The 23,694-nt window shown below is 38.6% G+C and overlaps 1 protein-coding gene across 4 annotated transcripts in view; it reads right to left on the bottom strand.

The window, feature by feature from the left end:
• KDM3B (lysine demethylase 3B) overlaps positions 1-23,694 on the bottom strand; it is a 76,535-nt gene that overhangs the window by 38,172 nt on the left and 14,669 nt on the right. For all 4 annotated transcript variants that reach the window (XM_035696626.2, XM_049091830.1, XM_049091829.1 and 1 more), the window contains exons 2-7: positions 17,097-17,264; positions 12,247-12,360; positions 10,890-10,995; positions 8,754-8,878; positions 6,445-6,519; positions 3,392-3,991 (exon numbers count right to left, since the gene is read on the bottom strand). In XM_035696626.2, coding sequence (XP_035552519.1) covers positions 3,392-3,991; positions 6,445-6,519; positions 8,754-8,878; positions 10,890-10,995; positions 12,247-12,360; positions 17,097-17,264 — 1,188 coding nt within the window. The remainder of the gene's footprint in view (positions 1-3,391; positions 3,992-6,444; positions 6,520-8,753; positions 8,879-10,889; positions 10,996-12,246; positions 12,361-17,096; positions 17,265-23,694) is intronic.

Raw genomic sequence — 23,694 nt, 5'->3', positions numbered from 1 at the left:
ACCTAGGATCGATTCCCACGTCGGGCTCCCGGTGCATGGGGCCTGCTTCTCTCTGCCTGTGTCTCTGCCTCTCTTTCTCTCTCTGTGACTATCATAAGTAAATAAAAATTAAAAAAAAAAAAAAAAAAAAAGGGCAGGTTTGCTTCCATATATGTACACAGAGAGAAACCTCCATTAACAGGTCTGAACACTTAAAATTAACTTGCAGGTTGTAGAGGACATACTCTTTCTCTGTAAAATATTTTATTTATTTGAGAGAGAGAGAGAGAGAGAGACAGACAGACAGACAACAAGCAGGGGGGAGGGGCAGAGGGAGTGGGAGAAGCAGACTACCCACTGAGCAGGGAGCCTCATGCGGGGCTGGATCTCAGGAACCCCCCCCCCCCAAATCACAACCTGAGCTGAAGGGAGATGAACTGAGCTGCCCAGGCACCCTGAGGATGTTATCTGTTAACATTCATTTTATTCTTTTTAAATTGTTTTTAAAAAGACTTTATTTATTTGACAGAGAAAGAGAGAGAGAGCACACGCAGGGGATAGTGGCAGAGGGAGAAGGAGAAGCAGGCTCCACAATGAACAGAGAACCTGATGACACAGGGCTCCATCCAGGACCTTGAGATCATGACCTGAGCCCAAGGCAGACACTTAACTGACTGAGCTACCCATGTGCCCTGATCAGTCATTTTAAAGCATTGGTAACAAAAACTATTCCAGGACTGCTTAATGGCTTCCTTCTGGAGTGATAAAATTTTTTGTAACTAGAAAGTGAAAACAGTTGTACAACATTGTGGATGTATTAAATACCACAGTATTATAACACTTTAAATAGCTAAAATGGTAAATTTAATGGTTACTCTTCCACAATTAAAAAAATTATTACAGAGGCACCTGGGTGGCACAGTTAGTTAAATGTCTGGCTCAGGTCATGATTTCAGGGTCCTGGGATGGAGCCCCATGTAGGGATCCCTGCTCAGCAGGAAGTCTGCTTGACAGGATATACTTCCTCTCCTCTCTGCTCCTTTTCCTGCTTGTGTGTGTGCTTTCTCTCCTAAATCAATCAATCAATCAATCTTCAAATTATTCCAGATATTCAAAAGGGCTATTGTTAAAAAAAGGGGGGTGAGGAGGAGATTGTTTACTTAAGGTGTTCTTAAATACGCAAGAGGAACCTACATTAGGACTTTATCTGAGGGTGGAACAGAGACATGAGAAACAGGAAGGCCACCTAAGGCTTGCCTCCAGTTGATATTTGCTACAGAGGTTGTCTTGGCATTTTAGAGTTAACAACTTGGAAGTTTGTTTAAGGTAAACTTGAAGCCCAACATGGGGTTTTGGGGGTTGGAGATCAAGAGTCACATACTCTCCTGACTGAGCCAGCCAGGCACCCCATTATTCTTTTTCTTTTCCTTCCCACTAATCTACAACTATTGACTTAAAACCCCTCCCAACAAAAAAGAGAATAGAAAGACACAGCCCTAAGGATTGGCTAGCTATTGTTTCTTTCTTCTTCTTTTTAAGACTTTATTTATTTGAAAGAGAGAGTCAGAGTGAGCATAAACGGAGGGAGGGGCAGAGGAAGTAGCAGACTTCCCGCTGATCAGGGAGCCTGATATAGGGGTCTGATCCCAGGATCCTGGAATCATGACTTGAGCTGAAGGCACGTACTTAACCAACTGAGCCACCCAGGAACCCCTGGCTGTTGTTTCACTAGCAGAATTTGGCCAGGAGCCTTGACACCTGCATGACTCCAAGGATCCAGCATGGGTAGCTCAGGTTTCACTACTAAAGTTACCCTTTAAAAATAAATCACATGAATGAAAAATAATTTGGATGGCCTTTCATTTTCCTTCAAATGATTAAATTTTAAATCCTCTTCTTATAAGAAAGTGATGACAAACTGATTTCAATTTAATTTTTAGGGCAAGAAGTTTCCTGGGGGCTGTGTCCCTATTTTAGATTTGACACCATAATGGAAACATCCATTTCTGTACTTTTAAATCAGATCCCAGGAGAATACCTAGGCTGACACACTACTAAAGTCACTGATACAGTCACAGAAACTTCTCCAACCTCTTCAGAAAATGCCCTTTGAAACCATATTTCCTCTATCCAGCATTGCTACCCCAAGAATAATACCATTCAGTGGGCTTCCTCTTGTAGCATATAAAACTTAGTCTACTTTGTAAATCCCCCTTTACATCTATACCGTCTTTGACATGGAGGGGATTTTAATTAATTTGAGCAATACGTTGACAGAGGAAATCCACATAAGACCCTCATCTAGTTCTCTTGGGAATGCTGGTCAACTCACAGAGGACAAACTGTGAATAGTGTGAAATTCACATTTATAGGTCTTCTCTTCTGCCTGGACCTTTCACCTCCCTCCCCATCTCTGCACACTTAGGATTCACAAATTGCATCTGCTAGAAGAACTCAGATGAAATGCATATGCCATGCTTTACCTGGCACTGTTATACCTAAAATGATTCCATCTTAAGATGTGAGCTCCTTCAAATAGGGATTTCAATTCTTTGTTTATAATATACAGTACTTAGCACACAGTAGTTTCCTATACATAATTTAAAAAATCATTTAGTATTTTGTCTTTGTATTTCATATTCCAACTTGAGGAAACAGCCAGTCTGAAAAAAAAAATGACTAGCATCACAAATCATTCTTCGGTGACCAAAGTAAGAGTGAAAAGACTGTAAGAAATGATTTTGATATTGTTTTAAATTTGACTGGAGAGCCAACATGATGTTAACTTGTATTTAACAGAAGTTCTATTTCAGCAACAAACATGTTTATCATATAAAGAACATAGTGAGCTGGATACTACTGTGATTAATTCCATCAGATTTTCCAGGTAAGGCTTAAAGAGTAAGTTAGGAAAAAAAAAAAGGCAAAACTTTCATAGCCATATTATATCATGGGAAGAAGCCCAGCCTCAAAGGAAAATATCCTAGAAAAAGATGAACTGAAAACAGGGGATGGTAATAGTCGCTTTCACAAAGCCTTAATTATAGTGTTCACTGTTACCAACACTGTAATTCATTAACCTTGCCTCTCATAGGCCAGGTGGAGGCTCAACCATTATGTGAACTAAATAGATAATTGAATTAAAAAGATTCCCCATCAGATCTATTTGAGCATCTCATTAAATTGGGTTTTATAATCAGTTTTTGATTAATGCAATTGTTCAGGTGACTTTTAAGAGCTAACAAAGTTATTAAAATATACACATTTGCCCAATGAGTAGTAAAGGAGTATTCGTACAATTTAAGCACATCTCAGAAATACTCCCTCCCTGTGGCATTTTAGATGCTTTTTAATGTGTTAACATTAAAAGAATGAACCCAAATCTTGCAAATCTGCCCCTGAAACAACTCACCTCTCCTGGGGCCTGTAATCGGCTGCCTTTCTGTTTTTCCGGCCCAGTCCCTGCTGCAAGGCCAGTGTCTGAGATCCTCACCGTGGTTGGGGTGGAGCTGGCGGTAGTGACCACAGCTGCTGAAGCCACTATGCCCTGGCCAACTTGTTCCAGTGTTTTTCCTGCCTCTTTGTTTTCGGCTCCACCCACCTCTGGGGCCAAAGGTGTTTGACCTGTGGCTGTAGAATATGGAGTGAAAGGTACAGGTGTGTCCCCACCTACAGGCTCATCCTGCACCACCAGAGTCCTGCCGTTTTCTTTGGTGTAAGTGGCAAAGCGAATGTTGCGGTTAATCTGGGGAACAAATGTAGTCGGTGGCTGCTTGGCTCTCTGATCCAGCCCTGGCTCTCCACTGGCATTCCCTCCTTTCCAGGGCCCTCGGCTTGCCTCACCTCCATCGCTCCCATTACTGTCTACTTCACCCCTGTCTCCTTTTAATTTCTTTGATGCAGGGTCACACCCAGAGTCCGAAGCACTTTTCCTCCTCCGGCCATCTTTCCCCTCTATGCTCTCTCTCTTCTTCTTTCCTTTGGAAGATTTTACTGCTTTTAACGTACCCCCCTACAAAACAAAATTCAAAAAAGATTTATTATAAGGAACCTTCCATCCTGTGAAAACCATACACCATTAGTTCTTTCCCATCTCTAGAAGCAGACAAAGCAGGCAGACTGCTACATTCCGACACCAGCTCTAAGATATCCCCTTAGTCAGAAAGCTCCAACCTTCCTGTGACTCAATTTATACACATATACAAGATAATGATTATGAGAGATTAACTCACTTGGCAAACCTTTCCTTAAATAAAAGGCTTCCTCAAATGGACTTTTTTGAGGGTTTGAAAAATTTAGAATTTCTTTTACAAAAGAAGACTGTTACTGGTAGGCTAGGAGCTCATTTGCCCCTTGATGGAAAAAAAAATCTGCTGTATTTCATATTTTTCTTCTTGTTGGACTGAAAATAGCATTTCAAGTATTGAAATATAAAATCTCCTCTTTTCAGATGTCACTAAAAAAACTGGTGACAACATTAGGAAGACCAACATTTGTTGAGTCCGTGACCAAAGGAAAAGTGAGTCCAATACAGACAGGTCTGGATTATTCTTATGGGCACTATAAATACACAAACAATCTCTAGAACTTCTTTGAAGGTATTAGATAAAGGAATGCAAAAAAGGCAGGCTACCATAGCAGGCTACCATAGACCAAACAGCTAAATCCCTTAGCTCTTCCAATAATTTCAGCCTATCTCATGAAATCTGACTTGTGTCTTACTTGAGAGGCCAAGCAACCTTAAAAGATAGAAGATTAGAAGACACAATTCTATCTCTAAATAAATTCCTTCCCTGACAAGGGCAAGGGGAAGGGCACTTAGAACTCAGCTACCATTCTCTCAAGCAATCTTTGTGCTGCAAGAAATTTTATCTAGAATATTCTCAGAATCATATCCTATCATGAAGCAATGTGTTTTTTTTTTTTTTTAAGCTTTATTCAGGTAACTTTCAGATAGTTTTACTCAGGTAACATGTGTTGGGGTGGCAATAAGCTAGTGACACACAGTTATTTAGCCATTAATATTTACCAACTTCATTAAACTAATCTTATTGCCCTTGAATATTTATAGCTTCTTTACATAGATCATTTCTGTCATAACCATTACTATACCTATTAAAATTGGAACTTTTTCAAATTTTATATTTCTTTTGGCCAGTTCTGGTTTCTCTATTCTCTCTCTTTTTTAGTTTCTCTATTCTCTCTCTTTTTTGCTCTTTTTTATTTCCATCTTTTCTCCCTTGATTTCCTTCTACAGCTCTTAACACTTCAAGATTCCCTTCTGTTTCCCTCATACTTTTGGTAATCTACTGCTGAAAACCACAGTTCTAATCTTTAATGCATCCAGTGAAGTTGCTGATCTTGGCTCATAGCAACCTCCCTGAGCAATAACTTATATTTATGTCCTACTTATAGTGAGCTCCTCACATGTGAACAGACAGCATAAGGCATGGAGACCAGTACTCTCCAGTTACGTCTGACCATCTAAATAGTGTATTGCATGTAAGAGGTAATGAAAGAAAGAAAGAAAGAAAGAAAGAAAGAAAGAAAGAAAGAAAGAAAGAAAGAACGAACTAAAAAGGGGCCCAACACACTATCAAAAGTAAAAGGTATTTTCAGTCATGTAAACAGTCCACAGACTTATCCCACTTGTGGCAATATGTGGTAAAGAGCTATTAAATTTAACCCTGATTTTTTTCCCCCTAATTTCATCTTATTTTATCAAGTCAAGAATGACTGGATAAAGATGAGAAGAACTATAATACTTAGCAGGAGTAGCCAAGACAGCAGTATTACAGAGATGCTAAGAGATTATGAGGAACATGTGGCTAGAGGACTATCATAGTCAATGTCTTAGTGAAGGAAATTCACACAGGATTCCTTGACTGGTTCAGGTACTAGTTTACTATCTTTTTGGGGGTTATGATAATTCTGAATGAACCAAGAGCTGGCATGATTCACAGTAATTATGGAGTAATCCACTGTGTGCTGAGCACTGACTTAAGCACCTATTTGATTTGATTCTTCTTGGGATACCAAATATCGGACTCCTTGGAGCTCACTACTATCTAATGGAAAGAAAAAGAGGATGCAGCTTCTCCATTTCCTACAACTGGGTAGGTTATAAATATTACCACTGCTTGTTACAGCTTTAACTGAGTACTCTATCTTTCAAATATACGAAATATACCTGTCCTGAAACAATGTAAGGAGAAATAGTTAGGCCATAGATTTTTTTAAATGGTTAGGCAATACAGTCATAATTAGATGAGTTTGCTCAGACTATACTTCCTTCTTTAGACTATATTCCCTTAACTAGACAAGACTGTGGAGAGAGAAAGTGATGTACAATGACCAGAATGGAAACCCAAAGGGCATCCATGGATAACACACATATGAAGAATCTGCATTAACATGATAAAGAAAGCTTATTAGTCGGCACAGAGACTCAGTCAATTACTGTACCTCGCTCTGAGTAGTTGAATTATCCATCAGCATCACATGGATCAGTCTGGGATCTACGGACTTGATTTCACCACTCTAGAGTAGGAGGATAGCAGAAAATATGAAAAAGGGGAGACGAAAAAGAAAGATTTAAGCCTTGTCCAAGGACATAATTATATATTTTTCTAATCCATGCAATTACCTCTTTCTTTTTTCTTGTTTTTTTTTTTTTTTTTTAAAGACTGTATTTATTTATTCATGAGAGACACAGAAAGAGAGAGAGAGAGAGAGAGGCAGAGGGAGAAGCAGGCTCCATGCAAAGAGCCCAATGTGGAACTTGATCCCGGATCCTGGGATCACGACCTGAGCCAAAGGCAGATGCTCAACCACTGAGCCACCCAGGCGTTCCTATCTCTTTGTTTCTACTCCAATATAATGAAAGCTCCATGAAAGCAGGGTTCTCTACGATCTTACCCACTGCCAGAATAACATCCAAAACAAGGTCAAGAATTCAATAAGCACTCAAATATTTGTTAAATTAACGAAAGAATTGAGTTCAATGCCCAAATGTCTCTCTCTCTTTTTCTTTTTTTAACGATTTTATTTATTTATTCGACAGAAAGAGAATGCACAAGCAGAGGAGTACAGCAGAGGGAGAAGGAGAAGCATGCTCCCCACGGAGAAGGGAGCCCCACCCCACGTAGGGCTCGATCCCAGGACCCTGAGACCACAATCTAAGCCAAAGGCAGACACCCAACCAACTGAGCCACCCAGGTGCCCCCCAAATGTCTCTTTTAGGGACATTAATTTCAAATTCTGCATCTCTAAAATCTTCCTATTCTGTACATACCAGAAGGTAAAAACTTACAGAACCAAAAATCATTAAAAGAACCACTCTACTAATAAACCATAAAACCACTGGGATCAGCTGATTCGACACCCTGCCAGATTTAACATCCATATCCTTTGATCTAGCAATTATATACCTAGAAATTTATTCCGATTAATAATGTGAAGTACCGTACAACAATATGTTCAAGGTTATTCACTGTAGCATTATTTGTATTACTGAAAATACAGGCAGTGATTTAAATGTCCATCAATTTTAGATTAGTTATGAAATACTCATTTAGTGGAAAAACACACAGCTATTTTATTTTATTTTTTTTTAAATTTTATTTATGTATTTATTTATGTATTTATTTATGTATTTATTTATTTATGATAGTCACAGAGAGAGAGAGAGAGAGAGAGAGGCAGAGACATAGGCAGAGGGAGAAGCAGGCTCCATGCACCAGGAGCCCGATGTGGGATTCGATCCCGGGTCTCCAAGATCGCGCCCTGGGCCAAAGGCAGGCGCCAAACCACTGCGCCACCCAGGAATCCCCACACAGCTATTTTAAAAGGATGAGGCAAATTTCTACATATATTTACATAGAAATATGTTGATAACCTACAGCTAAGCAAAAAAGGTAAATTACAGAACTATATGTATTGTATAATCCCTTTTGTTAATAAAGCATGGCTCATATACTTATCACATAAATAGATAACATGTAAATATTACAACAGACACACTGTATTTGAAAGAATATGGAATACATACCAATCTATTAATAGTAGTTACCACTGAAGGGAGTGATTTTGCCTGGGGAGAGGGGTGACTTCTAACATCTACTTAATGTATTTCTTTTTAAAATGAAGATAAATAGCAATATTTTTGAAAACACAATAAGAAATTAAGTAAATAAAATCATTTATGCTTATACTACATGTGACTGTTAAGGCCAAATCTGAAACCAAGGACAGCACAAGTACATTTCTGTTTGCCTCAAAACACTCATCTGTTACTTTTTCCTAGACAATTCTCCAGGTAGCTCTAGATGCTGTTTTATTTTTATTTACTTCATTAGAAAGGATTCATTTTTTTTCAGCATCTAAAGGGGAGTGGTTAAGTATTACAGAAGCAAATACTCACTGCCTAGATTTTAAACTACTAACGTTTATGGATATGATAAAAGAAGGATGATACCACTTCACATTTTAACATTAATGTTTAACAGATTTCAAAGCACTTTCCAATATATTATCTTAGTTCCCCAAAGCAGCGCTGAGGTGGGGTTAGGGGAGTACCCAATTATCTGTTAATTTACAGATGAGAACAATGAGGTTAGGAAAACTGAACAGCCTTTCTCCAGGTCATACAGTCATTAAGTGAAAGAGTGAGACAGAACTCAAATTTGTATACACAGTCAAGTGCTCCCTTCCTCTACACTGCCCTCTGTAAGGGGATGAATGAATCTTTTAGAGGAAATAAGCCAAAACCTCACCTCAGTTACAGAGACCTCCATAAGGCGGGTGATGGAGTCTTGATGGCTAACAACACCATAGAGCCAACTTTCTTCCCCCTCTGGCTGGTATACCTTGACCCTGTGACCTTGAACACTGTAGGGACCTAAAGGAGAGATCAGTCAGTACTGTGTATGCTTGGCTAAGCTATAGTTCATGACTTTCTAAAAGCATAAAGAAAACTATATGGTGTAAATATTTAGCACTTTCAGTTCTCTTATATGGAGTTAAATATAAATAAGCAATTTCAGATTTATCATACTCAGCAATTTAAAAACAAAACAGTTTTTCCTAGTAATCTTTGTAAATTCTTGTTTATTTGGAGATGTCTTACCATCTCCCAGATCTGATTTCACCTTCTTTTAATCTAATTCCAAAAGTAATATTAGGAAGAGAAAGAAACCTTACAAGCAACAACTATAGTTACTAAGAAAACCTACCAGATACATTTGATCTGACATATACATATAAAAAAATGAGAGGCCAGTAAGTTGACTATACTATTTTGTTAAGTGACCATAGGAATGATAGATAACCATTTACATTCTGCTGACTTTCAGTAACAGTAGGTGAAGAGTTCAATTTTCCAGCCCTTGCACTAATAATAGTCTGAACAAATATAGCACCTGTCTTCCGAGGAACAAAGAGTCTTAAAGATATTACTTTATCAGCAGATAATGTCACTCTACAATATCAACAGGCCTTCCAATAAGGATAGCTTCTCTCTTCTGCATATCTCATATATTTGAGAATATATAGCTAAATCATTACTGATTTAAATTATTTATTATCTTAGAACTATAAGTTTCCTCAATTTTTCTATACATACTCCCGTATACCTCCACCTTTCATTCTGTCCACTCAATTTTCTTCTCTCTGCTATAATTTTTTCCCTCACATTCTTTATGCCTCCATATCTTTCCTTGATTATTAAACATCACTTTATCCTGATAGTCTCCTTTCCTCAGTTAGCCAGTTTTCCTACCTTTACTCATTCAGACACAGCTTGAGAAAAGACAACCAAAGACCCTATTTCACTGAAAATCACGATTTAAGAGGCTCAGAAAGGAAGAGGAGTAGGTGTGCACCACAAGGTTTATTCTTTTTGTGGAATCTTGGCAAAATCTGTATTTGAACTGGAAAAAGCTAATAATTCTTTTGTTGTTTATTTATTTATTTATTTATTTATTTATTTATTTTTTAAAGATTTTTATTTATTCATTAGAGACAGAGAGAGAGAGAGAGAGAGAGGCAGAGACACAGGCAGAGGGAGAAGCAGGCTCCATGCAGGGAGCCTGATGTGGCTGGGACTCGATCCTGGGTCTCCAGGATCATGCCCCGGGCTGAAGGCAGTGCTAAACCACTGAGCCACCCAGGTTTCCTTGTTTTGTTTTGTTTTTAAAGATTTTTACTTATTTCTATATGAGAGACACACACACAGAGAGAGGCAGAGACACAAGGCAGAGTGAGAAGGAAGCTCCCTGCGGGGAACCCAACACAGCACTTGATCCCAGGATCCTGGGATCATGACCTGAGCAAAAGGCAGATGTTCAACCACTGAGCCGCCTAGGCATCCCTTTTGTTTTCATTCTTTCTGCTTTTATTATTTATTTATTTATTTTTAAAAGATTTTATTTATTTATTCATGAGAGACACACACAGAGAGGCAGAGACACAGGCAGAGAGAGAAGCAGGCTCCCTGTGGGGAGCCTGATGCAGGACTTGATCCCAGGACTCTGGGATCATGACCTGAGTCAAAGGCAGACACTCAACCACTGAACCACCCAGGTGCTCCTCCAGGTTTGTCCTTAATAAATATTTAAGAAACGAGAAAAAAAAAAAAAAACTCACAACAAAATTGGATATTTTGAAATGTAATTTAAAGAGGAAATAGTGAAAAAAAAAAAAAAAAAAAATAAAGAGGAAATAGTGGTTTGAGTGAGATCTTATTTTTCCAAACTATTCTAGATCTAGCTAAGTGGAGATACACTTGACTCTCCCCACAAAAAAGAAACACAAATGTTTAGAGTTGCATAGTGTCTTCTCCATTCTATTACTTTCAACACTGATCACATACGTGATTCAGGATTCAGGGATAGAAGACTAACTGTTCTTACCTCGGCTGAATATCTCTTGTAGCTTCTGGTCACTGATCAAAGCATTAACTGTATCTCTCAGTGCAGTGTGTTCCAGAAGAATCTGGTTTTGGCTATCTGTTCCCATCTGGTAAAGATAAAAGAAGAAAACAACCAAATATAAAATGAATAGCAATAATATCTAACCAGATTAGAAAAATCATATCCTCGAGGAACTATGCCAGCATGGCCAAAGAATGTTCTGTAGAACCCTAGTCTCATGAGATATTTTGCAAAAAATAACGATGCTACGATCAATTAGGTTTAGGAAATAATATATACTCTTATCTTTTTTTTTTTTTTTTTAAGATTTTATTTGACAGAGAGAGGGGGAGAGCAGAAGCAGGGAAAGCAACAGGCAGAGGGAGAGGGAGAAGCAGGCTTCCCACAGAGCAGGGAGCCCAGTGCAGAGCTTGATCCCAGGACCCTGAGATCAAGACCTGAGCCAAAGGCAGAAGCTTAACTAACTGAGCCACCCAGGCACGCCTACTGTATCTTTCTATACACAGTAGTATATTAAAGGCTCTGAAGAGACATGGGGAAAAAAACTGTTTAGGGTCAGTGTTTCTCATACATATCTGACCACAGAATATTTTATTACATGTAAATTTTTTTGGCATATTTTGGTATTTATTTGACTTTTACCGAATGCCTATTCATAGAAGTACTAGAACTGCCAAGATGAATAAAGCACGGGTGGTGAGAGGGAGTGAGGCCTAAAGAGGGAGGAAGACGTATCAACAAAGAAATCGTCATTAATATTTCACACAACAGAGTTTAGGAAATAATGTTCTTGGCTGCTTTGATAAGACAACAAAACTCTTAGAAGTCTCCTAATTTTTAACCTTTGGACAGTTATCCTTACAAGTGAAAAATAAATATTACCATCCATAAATTCTGAAACTCTAACTTGGAAGCTAGTTTGTTTAAACTACTAACATACCCCTTTTCTTTCTAAGTAGAGATAAATCTAAGCTTTTTAATATTTAATGCTGCTTGGAATCAGCCCAAACTCCCAGTCTCTCTGCCACTGACCTAAGTATAGGCCCCTTTAAGTTACACAAGCAGCCATCTCTGGGAAGCCACCTTCTGAAGAGATCCTCAGAATTGTGGTCTTAAGTCTTAAGTGGTTTCAGGATAGGGTAGGGTGTGTAGGAAAACAAACAAGCCATTCAGCCAGTGAATGAACTTTCAGGGTAGCAGAGAAACTTTAAAAGGCACAGGGAATTATTAGGAGGAAGTACTTCTTTCAATGCTAAAAGAAAAGAGGGAACATATTTGTAATTAACAAAGAAATTAGCAAGGAGAGCAGCTTAGGACTAGAGCAAATGTCAAGTACCTGAAACAGATGTAATCCATTAGCATCTGACAGGAAACGAAGCTCTCGATCCAGAAGGTATTCCACTGGAACCACAGAACCCAAACCAAGTTTATCTACTAGGGGAGTGAAAGTCTGTGAAACAGAAAGGACAGAAATTGATTAGAACTTGGAAAAGATGGGCAGCCCGGGTGGCTCAGTGGTTTAGCACCGCCTTCAGCCCTGAATAAATAAATAAAATCTTAAAAAAAAAAAAAAAATTGGTAAAGAAAATAAGTAACAATTCAACCACATCTCAGCTTCACAGAAAATATCTACTATAAATATATTTTACCCCAGTAAATATAAAGTCTAAGTCCCTAAAAACATTCCCAACCCACCATCTCCCCCACAAAAACTCATAGGAAGGAAACCAGAGCAGAAAGAAAGTCCACTTAATACTCTTATTTACAGCTAAAAAGGACACAAAAAATAAGAAATTCCTTAATCCCTCTAGGGATCTGACTAATCTTGTCAGGCTTTGAGAGAGCTAAATTACAGTGAATTCCCAGAATAAAGACTTACACCTGGCAGCCCGGGTGGCTCAGCGGTTTAGCGCCGCCTTCACCCAGGGCATGATCCTGGGGACCTGGGATGGAGTCCCACATCAGGCTCCCTGCAAGGAGTCTGCTTCTCCTTCTGCCTGTGTCTCTGCCTCTCTTCCTCTCTGTGTCTCTCATGAATAAATAAATAAAATCTTTAAAAAAAAAAAAAAAAGACACCAGTATCATCTCTAGAACTCCTAAAATCTTTGTGAGATTTGTAAAATAACCAGTGGTATAAATGTTCATGGGTAAATTCATATTGCTGTTTCATAAACAGCCTTCAAAAGTCACCCAGGGGCGCGTGTCCATTTGAACTTCTTCAAAAAGTTCAATTGGAAATGGCCTTAAAAACAAACAAAAAGACAGTATTAGAGTAAATGATGTTTTGTATAATCAATAGGTAAAAAAATATTAGGTAAAAAAATATTTGTTTTGAATATTTATTTAATCTGGTTAGCCATAGGAGAATTAGATTTTTTTTTTTTTTTTTAAAGTAACCGTTTATGGGGCAGCCCCGGGTGGCTTAGTGGTTTAGTGCCACCTTCAGCCCAGGGCCTGATCCTGGAGACCTGGGATCGAGTCTCATGTTGGGCTCCCTGTATGGAGCCTACTTCTCCCTCTGCTTGCATCTCTGCCTCTCTCTCTCTCTCTGTGTGTCTCTCATGAATAAGTAAATAAAATCTTAAAAAAAAAAAAAAAATGTAACCATTTATGTCTTTACTTTGCTAATAGGATGTAAACTCAGAATTAAACTTAGAGCACTGTGGGCAGCCCCAGTGGTGCAGCGGTTTGGCGCCGCCTGCAGCCTGGGGTGTGATCCTGGAGACCTGGGATCCAGTCCCACATCGGGCTTCCTGCATGGAGCCTGCCTCTCCCTCTCCCTCTCCCTCTCTCTGTGTGTCTATGAATAAATAAATAAAATAAACTTAGAGCACTGTTTTGTCACTTCAGAAAATAAAACTTAATAATTAAAAAAATCAAGTACAAACAACAAAAGCAAAAATAAATGAGACTATATTAAACTAAAAACCTTACACACAGCAAAAGAAATGACCAAAAAAATGAAAAGGCAATATAAGGAATGGGAGAAAATATTTGCAAATCATATATTAGGTAAGGGGTTAATATCTAATATATAAGGAACTCATACAATTCAAAAGCAAAAAAAAAACAAATAACTTATTTAAAAACGGGCAAATCACCCAGATAGAGGTTTTTGCAAAGAAAATATACAAATAGCCAATAGGTACACAAAAAGAGGCTGAACAGGGGCACTTGGGTGGCTTAGTCAGCTAAGTGTCCAACTCCTGATTTTAGCTCAGGTCATGATCTGAGGGTCATAAGACTGAGCACTGCATTGGACTCCATGCTGAGCATGGAGCCAGCTTGAGATTCTCTCTCCCTCTTCCTTGGCATCCTATCCACTTCCATGTGGGCTCTCTCTCTCGCTCTCTCTCTCAAAAAGTGGAGGGAGGAGGGCCTGAACCTTACTAATCATTAGGAAACGCAAATAAATCCACAAGGAGACATCACTTCATACCTGTTAGAGGGACTATCATCAAAGACAAAAAATAACAAGGGCTGCCAAGGATGCAGAGAAAAAGGAATCCTTGTGCACAGTTGAAGGAAATGTAAATTGGTGCAGCCACTATGGAAAACACCATGGAGGATCCTTAAAAAATTAAAAACAGAACTACCATATGATGTAGCAATCCCACTTCTGGGTGTATATCTGAAGAAAATGAAATTACCATCTCAAAAGATTATCTACACCCCCCACATTGCATCATTATGCACAATAGCCAAGACATGGAAACAAGAAGAATCCAGTGATGGATGAATGGATAGGGAAAATGATGTGGTGTGTGCATGTGTCCACACACTGGAGTATTACTCAGCCATAAAAAAGGAGGAAAGCCCACACGTTACAACAACATGGATGAAACTTGCAGGCATTACACTAAGTGAATACATCGGACAGAGAACGACAAATAAGGTATGATTCTGTTTACAAATAGAAGCTAAAAAAAAAAACAAAAACGCATAGATACAGAGAAGACTGACAATTCCCATGGGATGGGGGAATATGAAATGAGTGAAGGCGGTCAAAGGCTGCATATAAGTTCTAGGAAGCCTAATGTGTACAGCATGGTGACTAAAGTTAATAATAACATATACTTGAGAGTTGCTCAGAAAGTAAATCTTAAAAGTTTTGACCACACATATAGAGAATATCAACTATGTGAACCAGCGGATATATTAACTAATCTTACCGTAGCAATGATTTTACAATATATATGTATATCAAATTATTATGTTGTTCACAAACTTGTGCAATGTTGTATGTCAATTCTACCTAACTGGGAAAAAATAAACAGTTCTTAGGGAAAGAAATGATGTTAGGGATTAAATTGTTTCATAACCTTACTATGAGAACACACTAAAGGTGAAAAAATTCTTTAGAAACATAAGTATCAGAAGTATCAAATGTTATCTAAAATATAAAAAGTTTCACAATGGGCACAAAAGTAGACACAAAGATCAACTGAACAGAATCAAGAGCCCAGAAGTAAACTCATGCTTATAGCTTATATTTATGGTGAATTAATCTCTGACAAAGGATACAAGACTATATAATGAGGAAAAGACAGTCTCTCCAACAAATAATATTGGGAAAACTATGTGCAAAATAATAAAACTGGACATCTCTCTCATATCAATACAAAAATAAACTCAAAATGGACTAAACACCTAAATGTTAAGACCTGAAACCAAAAAAAAAAAAAAAAAGAAAGAAAGAAACAGAAAACATGCAATAATTTTGTGGACATCGGCCACAGAAACATTTTTCTCTTTCCTTTTTTTTTTTTAGAAATTTTATTCATTTATTCATGAAAGACACACAGAGAGAAGCAGAGACACAGGCAGAAGGGAGAAGCAGGTTTCCTGCAAGAAGCCTGATGCAGGACTCAATCCGGGGGTTCCAGGATCATACCCTGAGCCAAAGGCAGACACTCAACCGATGGGCCACCCAAGTGTCCCTAGAAACATTTTTTTTTTGATAGGTCTCCTCAGGGAAGGGAAATCAAAAGCAAAAATAAACTATCAGGACTACATCAAAATAAAAAATCTTTGCAGAGCAAAGGAAATCATCAACAAAATGACATGGCAACTATGGGAGATGATATATACAGTAAGGGGTAATATTCAAATTACATAACACCAAAAAAAAAAAAAAAAAGAAAAAAAAAAAGAAAGCCCAAATTAAACAGGGGCAGAAAACCTGAACAGACATTTTTCCAAAGAAGACTTGCAGATGGTCAACAGACACATGAGAAGATGCTCAACATCACTCCTCATTAGGGAAATGCAGGTCAAAATCACAATGAGATACCACTTCACACCAGTCAGAAGGATAGGATCGAAAGGACCAAAAATGACAAGTGTTGGTGAGGATGTGGAGAAAAAGGCACTCTCCTGACTTGTTAGTGGGAACATAAATTGGTGTAGCCACTGTGGAAACAGTATGGAAGATTCTCAAAAAATTAAAAATACAATACCAAATAATCCAAGAATTCCACTACTAGGTATTTACCCAAAGAAAACATAAACACTAATTTGAAAAGATACATATATTCTAATGTTTCTTGCAGTGTTATTTACAATAGGCAAGATACAGTAGCAATCTAAGTGTCTATCGACAGATAAATGGATAAAGAACACATATACACAGAGACACACAAACAAAATGGAATATTACTCATCCATAAAAAAAGAATAAGATCTTGCCATTTGGAATAGCATGAATGGACTCAGTGGGTATAATGCTAATTGAAGTCAGACAAAGAGAAACAAATACCATATAATTTCACACATATGTAGAATTTAAGAAACAAAATGAACAACGAAAAAAGAAAGAAAAAACTAGACTCTTTAATACAGAGAACAGAGGGGAGACAGGTGGGGGCAGGAATGAAATAAAGAGAATTAAGAGTATATTTATCACAATGAGCATTGAATAATGTATAGAATTGTTGAATCACTGTATTGTACACCTAAAACTAATATAAACATTGTATGTTAACTATACTTCAATAAAATAAAGTTTTAGAACAAAGGAGAAAAGATCTCCAAACTTTTGCTTTAGTAACCTCAGAATAAAAAAATGTTAGGGACAAGCATGGAGTTGTGGGAATTCTAAAGAGTTCAGCTTTGGATAAACACCATAGTTACAGTTATAGCATAGGAGCAAAACCCAAATATGTTCCTAGCCAATAAGCCACTCACCAGGGCTGGCCACTGTGCGATTGAGACTCGAGTGCCCTGGACAAGGACTGGGTCCTTCCGCGGTGCCCATACCAGAGACCCTTCCAGTAGCAGCACAATAACTTCTTCAGCATGAACTTTAACCCAGGAGTGTTGCTTCCAGTTACAGCCATCAAATTCTACAAAGATCTGCAAAAAGAGATAAAAAGGAGTTTGGAGGTCACATCTGGAAAAAGCCCACAGTGTAATAATTTAACAAACATAAATTGTGACTAGGAAAAATTCTAACAACTTATTTTTAAGTTCTTTTAATGAATTTCAATAAAAATCAATGTTACTTCAGAGCAAGGAAGCTGAGCTCAGCTTCACTGTGAAAAGGATTAGCAGAGTTAAGGGGGCACATCTACAGTTAGCAATTTTTAGCCATGATCCTATTGAAATTTGTAACTCTAGGTTTCTAATTTACATCTACACACACCAGCTGGGGGCTTACTATGTATAAAGCACTGGACTACGTTCAGAAATACCAAGAGAAATCTAGTACATTTCCTGGTCTCAAGGAGCTCATAGTCTAATAGGATGGAGAGGAATCTTTTACACTTCTACTGAAAATGTGAACTTCTCTGAAAATTTTTTTTGAATAGGTGATATATGCATGTGGTACAAAATTCAAAAGGATAAACACTGGGGCGGGGGGGGGGGTGGGGGGGGGGGAGGAAGCTGTCCTCCCAGTCCAGCCTGTGGATTTTTAAAATGACTCCTGCCAGGAGTGATCTCATACATGTTAGGAGGCATAATGCTATCATCATCAAGGCTTTGCTTTCTCCAACAAGAGACATTCACTTGAGATATGGTTAAAGCAGACAATGTAAGAAGTTTTTGGAAGTGATTCATATTAAATTAAATTACATTTTTTCTATTAAATACAATGTTTAGGTTTGGCTTCTCCATATACATTGTGACTTCTGAACATGTTTCACATGTAGCATAAAGAGCAAGACATAAACAAATAGGTTATTAGTACTTAGAATAGATATACCCAGGACCTAAAATATAGCTGGTCATAGAAGGGCTAGAGTGTTTATTCATGTTCATTGAATTTTAGTTGGCTTTTGAGAAACATTTCATGCAATAAAATGATAAAATATAAATTCAAAGAATCAAAACCAAGCAAACTACAACAGGAAGTCACTACTGAGGTATAAAACTGAAAAGTAAGCTGGCCCTAAGTATCTACACAGCTATACAACTGAGCCATGTTTCTGGCTCTCAGCTTCCTAAAGGCCAATTTGAAAATGGGAGGTCACCTGCATAAGTCCCACAGTCTACATCTTTTTTTAAAAAAAAATATTTTATTTATTCATTCATGACAGAGAGAGAGAGAGAGAGAGAGAGAGAGAGGCAGAGACACAGGCAGAGGGAGAAGCAGGCCCCACACAGGGAGCCGGACAGTGGGACCCGATCTCAGGTCTCTAGGAGCACATGGGCCGAAGGCAGCATAAAACTGCTGGGCCATCGGGGCTGACCTACATCTTTTTTTTTTGTTTGTTTTTTTAATTAAACTCTACCCCCAACTTGGGACTCAAACTCACAACCTAGAGATCAAGAGTCACATGCTCCACCCGCTGAGCCAACCAGTCGCCCCTCCCACTGTCTAAAAGGAAAATAAAGCATGGTGCCTGGGCGGTCACTTGGTTAAGTGTCTGCCTTCGGCTCAGGTCACGACCCTAGGTCCTGAGATGGAGTCCCACGTCGGTCTCCACTTAAGACTGCCCAGCAAGGAGTCTGCTTCTCCCTCTCCCTCTGCTGCTCCCCCTGCTTGTGCTCTCTGTCAAATAAATAAATAAAATATTTGAACAAAAAAATAAAAGGAAAACAAAGCAATCACTCAGGGAAGCCATGCTTTTCCAATCCCTCGGCACTGTAGAGAATTTCTCACAAGAAGTTTCCTAAAGCAACAATGAGTGATGCAGGACAAAGCCAGAATCCCTATAGCAACGACCCTCAACTGGAAAGGAACCATGAAGTTACCAAGATTTTAAGTAGGAGGAGCACTAAGCATTTCCTATAGAGTGAATACTACATGTGTTGTACATGTATGTCCTATTATTTTTTGTACTATTATTTTTTAAATATGCTGGTGATATAATGAATAAAATTTAAATCCTTTAAAAATGTTACTGAATTCATATCAGCTTTTGTTGGTATACATGTTCTCATCCAGTCAACATACAAAATTTTAGGTACAATTATATGAAATTTCAGGATAGTTATACTTGAAAAGTGTGAAATTACTTCTCAATAGCCTACCATTAGGCTTAATCTCTTCGCAGGCAATATATACTTGTGGATGTAGAGTGCATTGCTGAAACGTTATCCCAGGAATTAAATTCGTTATATAAAGCACTAGTTTTATTATTATAACAAGTAGGCTTCACTTCTACTTAAACACACACACACACACACACACACACACACACACGGGAAACAAGTCTCAGAAATCGGAAGCACGATTTTTACAGAGAAAGAAAACACTGAACTGGCAAGGTATTTAACATATGAATGGCCTCACTCATATATACATATATGTTCCAAGGGATTAAAACACAACTTCAAATAACTTGCAGACAAATGGGAATCACACTTACACTCACATGCTGACTCAGCACCAAGAAGGGTAGTAGCAGCATAATAAACAGAGGTTGGAGCTTATGTTCCAGGAGGCTTGGATTTGAGTATTAGCTGTATTCTATGAACTGCAAAACCCGATAAATCACTCTTCCCTCCTCAAGCATTGGCTTCCTCCATTGTGATAAGACACATCTATCTCTTACTTTACTCATACACGGGTTATGAAATTTAAATAAAGTAATGGATTCAAAAGTACTTTGGTCATTGCAAAGCACTACTCAGGCAATATTATGCCATAAAATAAAGTATGGGGGAATGTTCAGAGGCAGGAGAGATCATTCAGGAGTGAAGAGGGAATTACATGGGCTGAGGCCAAAAAAAGGTCTCAATCAAGTTCTAAGATGGCCAGGAGCTATACAAGCAGACTGCGGGGGAAGGAGTGGGAGATGACAGTAAAAAAAAACAACAACAACTAGGAGTCAATGTAGACCTGAATACTGGGATAAAAAACTGGGGCTTCATCCAGCTGCCACTGGGCGAGGTGAGCGTGTGTGCACTTGAGTGTGTGTGCACGTGCGTGCGTGCCTACAAGTGCCATTGAAAGGTTTCTAACCGAGGTCAGGATATGAACAGCTCAGTTGGTTTTACGGAAATTCAGCTACCTACCAGTGGATATAAATGGACTGAGTTGGAGGAAAATAACAGGGATTCTTCCATGACCTAGAGTGGGAGCAGTGAGACTAGGAAAAAAATGACTCGTGCTTGTGAGAATCCATGAATTCTAACACCAAGCTTGATAACTGGCTGGATAGAAGGGTAAAGGAAAACGCAAAAATGGCTTGGGTTTTGAACCTGAGTGGTACCATTACATAACTGGTGTCAGGAGGAGGAGGTGACTAAAAAACACGCAAGACCTTGCTCGGTATTGAAAAGAAGCATAAAGAAAAAAAAAAAAAAGAAAAGAAGCATAAAGCATTAAATGCCCTGGCTGAGGGACACACTCCTGTACTGGGCATCACTCAGAAAACCAGGGATCCCTGGGTGGCGCAGCGGTTTGGCGCCTGCCTTTGGCCCAGGGTGTGATCCTGGAGACCTGGGATCGAATCCCATGTCGGGCTCCCGGTGCATGGAGCCTGCTTCTCCCTCTGCCTATGTCTCTGCCTCTCTCTCTCTCTCTCTCTGTAGGACTATCATAAATAAATAAAAATTAAAAAAAAAAAAAAAAAGAAATTGTCCCCTTTAAAAAAAAAAAAAAAGAAAAAGAAAACCAGAGGTTGAGGCTCCATGGCTACTGACAACCAGGTACCATGCTGCGGTTCTAGTCCACCAACCACATTAAAAATTGGCCCATGAGTCACAAAATTCTAAGTTATAGCAACACACAAATAAGAGAACAACACTAAAAGGAGTCACTACTACAACTGTAACAATTTTTACTCTTTGTACAAAAGAACTTCAACATTCAAAAAGTTCATATTCAGGAATCCTAGCATCACTTATCTAAACACATCAGGGAAAAATTCAATTAAGAAAGCCACATTTCACTTAATTTAGGGGAAACTGTCTCTCAACTCACCTGGGCAAAGGACACATATGGACTAAAGTGTTTACTTTGACAACAGTGCTATATATTCTGGGATTGTTATACCTAAAAGCTAACAATATGATTTGTTTTAAGAGCAACATGGAGGGGTGCCTGGGTGGCTCAGTCGGTTAAGTGGCTGATTTTTGGTTTTAGCTCAGGTCCTGATTTCAGAGTCCTGAGACTGAGCCCCAGGTAGTGAGATGGAGCTCCGCAGTCAATGCAGAGTCAGCTCTGAATTCTCTCTCTCTCTCTGCCCCTCCCCACCACACGCGGTCTCTCTCTCCCCAAAACAAGTAAGTCTTTAGAAGTAAAATAAAGAGCAATATGGAATGTGGATATATGTAAAAATGTTGGGATCCCTGGGTGGCGCAGCGGTTTGGCGCCTGCCTTTGGCCCAGGGCGCGGTCCTGGAGACCTGGGATCGAATCCCACGTCGGGCTCCCGGTGCATGGAGCCTGCTTCTCCCTCTGCCTGTGTCTCTGCCTCTCTCTCTCTCACTGTGTGCCTATCATAAATAAATAAAAGTTTAAAAAAAAAAATGTAAAAATGTTTTTGGATAAGTGAGGCTTATTTCTGGCCCTAGCGCTATGCTTTACTTCCTAGCTAAAGTAATGGAAAAAGTTAGAACATATGAGGTAAAGAATCATTTCACATCAAAGTACCTAGAACACAAACTTTTAAAATGGTAGTGGCCAGGCCAGAAAACAGGAGGAAAGGATATAAACTAACAAAAATCAATGATTATGGTTGGGTTGAGTCAGAGATGACCAGGGCAGGTTGATCATCTGAACAGAGTAAGACTAAAACAGTTTGAGTTATTTAAAAAGTGTTTTAAAAATTAGGCACATGGGTGACTCAGTTGGTTAAGTGTCTGCCTTGGGCTCAGGTCATGATTCTAGCATCCTGGGATGGAGCCCTGCACCAGACTCCTTACTCAGCATGGGAGTCTGCTTCTCCTTCCTCTCCCTTTCCCTATACCCCCTGCTCGTGCTCTCTCTCTAATAAATAAAATCTTAAAAAAAAATTCTATTAGAATAGAGGTAGCAAATAGAACTATACAAGCTACAGCAAAAATCAAAGGACTAGGTATAAAATATTTTATTAGTCAAAGAGTTAGTGGTAACACTCTTGCTTTCTATTTCAAAATTCCTTTTAAGTATGTGATATATTTTAGTGACACTAAAATCAAATAAATTATTTGATAAAATCAATTAATTTCTCCTAAGTTTGATAACATCTGATAGTAGTAACCTGAGTCAAATAAGCTTTCATGTTTATTGTGTAATCAGTTTGGATTCTGGTTCCCCCTAAAGCCATGCTTACTACAATTAATAAAATTATTAATTTATTCACTCTCAACAAAAATAGAACACCTCTTATGTTAACATATAGCATTTACTGGGGCCAAGAATATCAAGGTGAATAAAGCCAGCAATTGACAGGAAGGACTCACACCCCAGGTGAGTCAACAGAGAGGTATAGAAATGATTACAAAGCTATGTAATAAGGGCAGTAACAAAGATCTGAACATGCTATATTAGGTCAGAAAAGGCATCTGCCTTGAGAAACTAGAACAATTTCACAGAAGAGGTGGTGGTACCCAAGTTAGGTCTTAAAGGACAACCATTCTGGCAGAGAATAGAGAGAAGACTTTCCAGCAGGTATGAAGAAAAAGAAACATAAAAGCAGAGTGCTTCAGGCTGCATCCACAGCTGTCAGTAAGCAAGCTGTAAGGGCTCTGATTGGCATGTTAATGTATGATACACTGAAATCTGGTGGCAAAGTGTCTTGTTTGGCCAGCAGAGTGGTTTTTTGTTGTTGTTGTTGGTATGTTTTTAACGTGCATCAAACATCTTTAGGCAGTGTCTGCCCTATCCAGTTGCCAATCGCCACTATACCCTTTGGTCTATCACCTAGCTTATTTTATTTTCATAAGCCTGGATATATGTGGGTTTATGTTCCCTGATATAGGCCTTAGGGGAGCCACTGATAGTTTTTCAAGACATGGTAAAATGTTTTATAAAGACAATGCCACACAGGGAAAAAACTTCTCAATGCTCAGTTTAAAACAGAAAATCAAAATAGAATTACAAAGTATTTAATAATTAGATGAATGGCCAAACACACTTTACTCATACTATTTAAGCAGTATTGATAAGTTTTTTTTAAAAAATGAGATACATCTAAAAGACTAACAAGGAAAGACTTCCAGGATATATTATATACAAAAAAACTGGTTGCAGCGGTGACTGGGTGGCTCAGTTGGTTTAGTGTCTGACTTCAGCAGGGTGGTAGTCTAGGGTTCCTGGGATAGAGCTCAGCGTGGGCAGGGAGTCTGTTTGTCCCTGCCCCTCCCCCCAAACTTGTTCTTTTTCTCTCTCCTTCCCTCTCAAATAAATATCT

Source organism: Canis lupus, chromosome 11, assembly GCF_003254725.2.
Source record: "Canis lupus dingo isolate Sandy chromosome 11, ASM325472v2, whole genome shotgun sequence".
Taxonomy (NCBI): Eukaryota; Metazoa; Chordata; class Mammalia; order Carnivora; family Canidae; genus Canis; species Canis lupus.
This window is presented reverse-complemented; position numbering and strand designations above follow the sequence as displayed.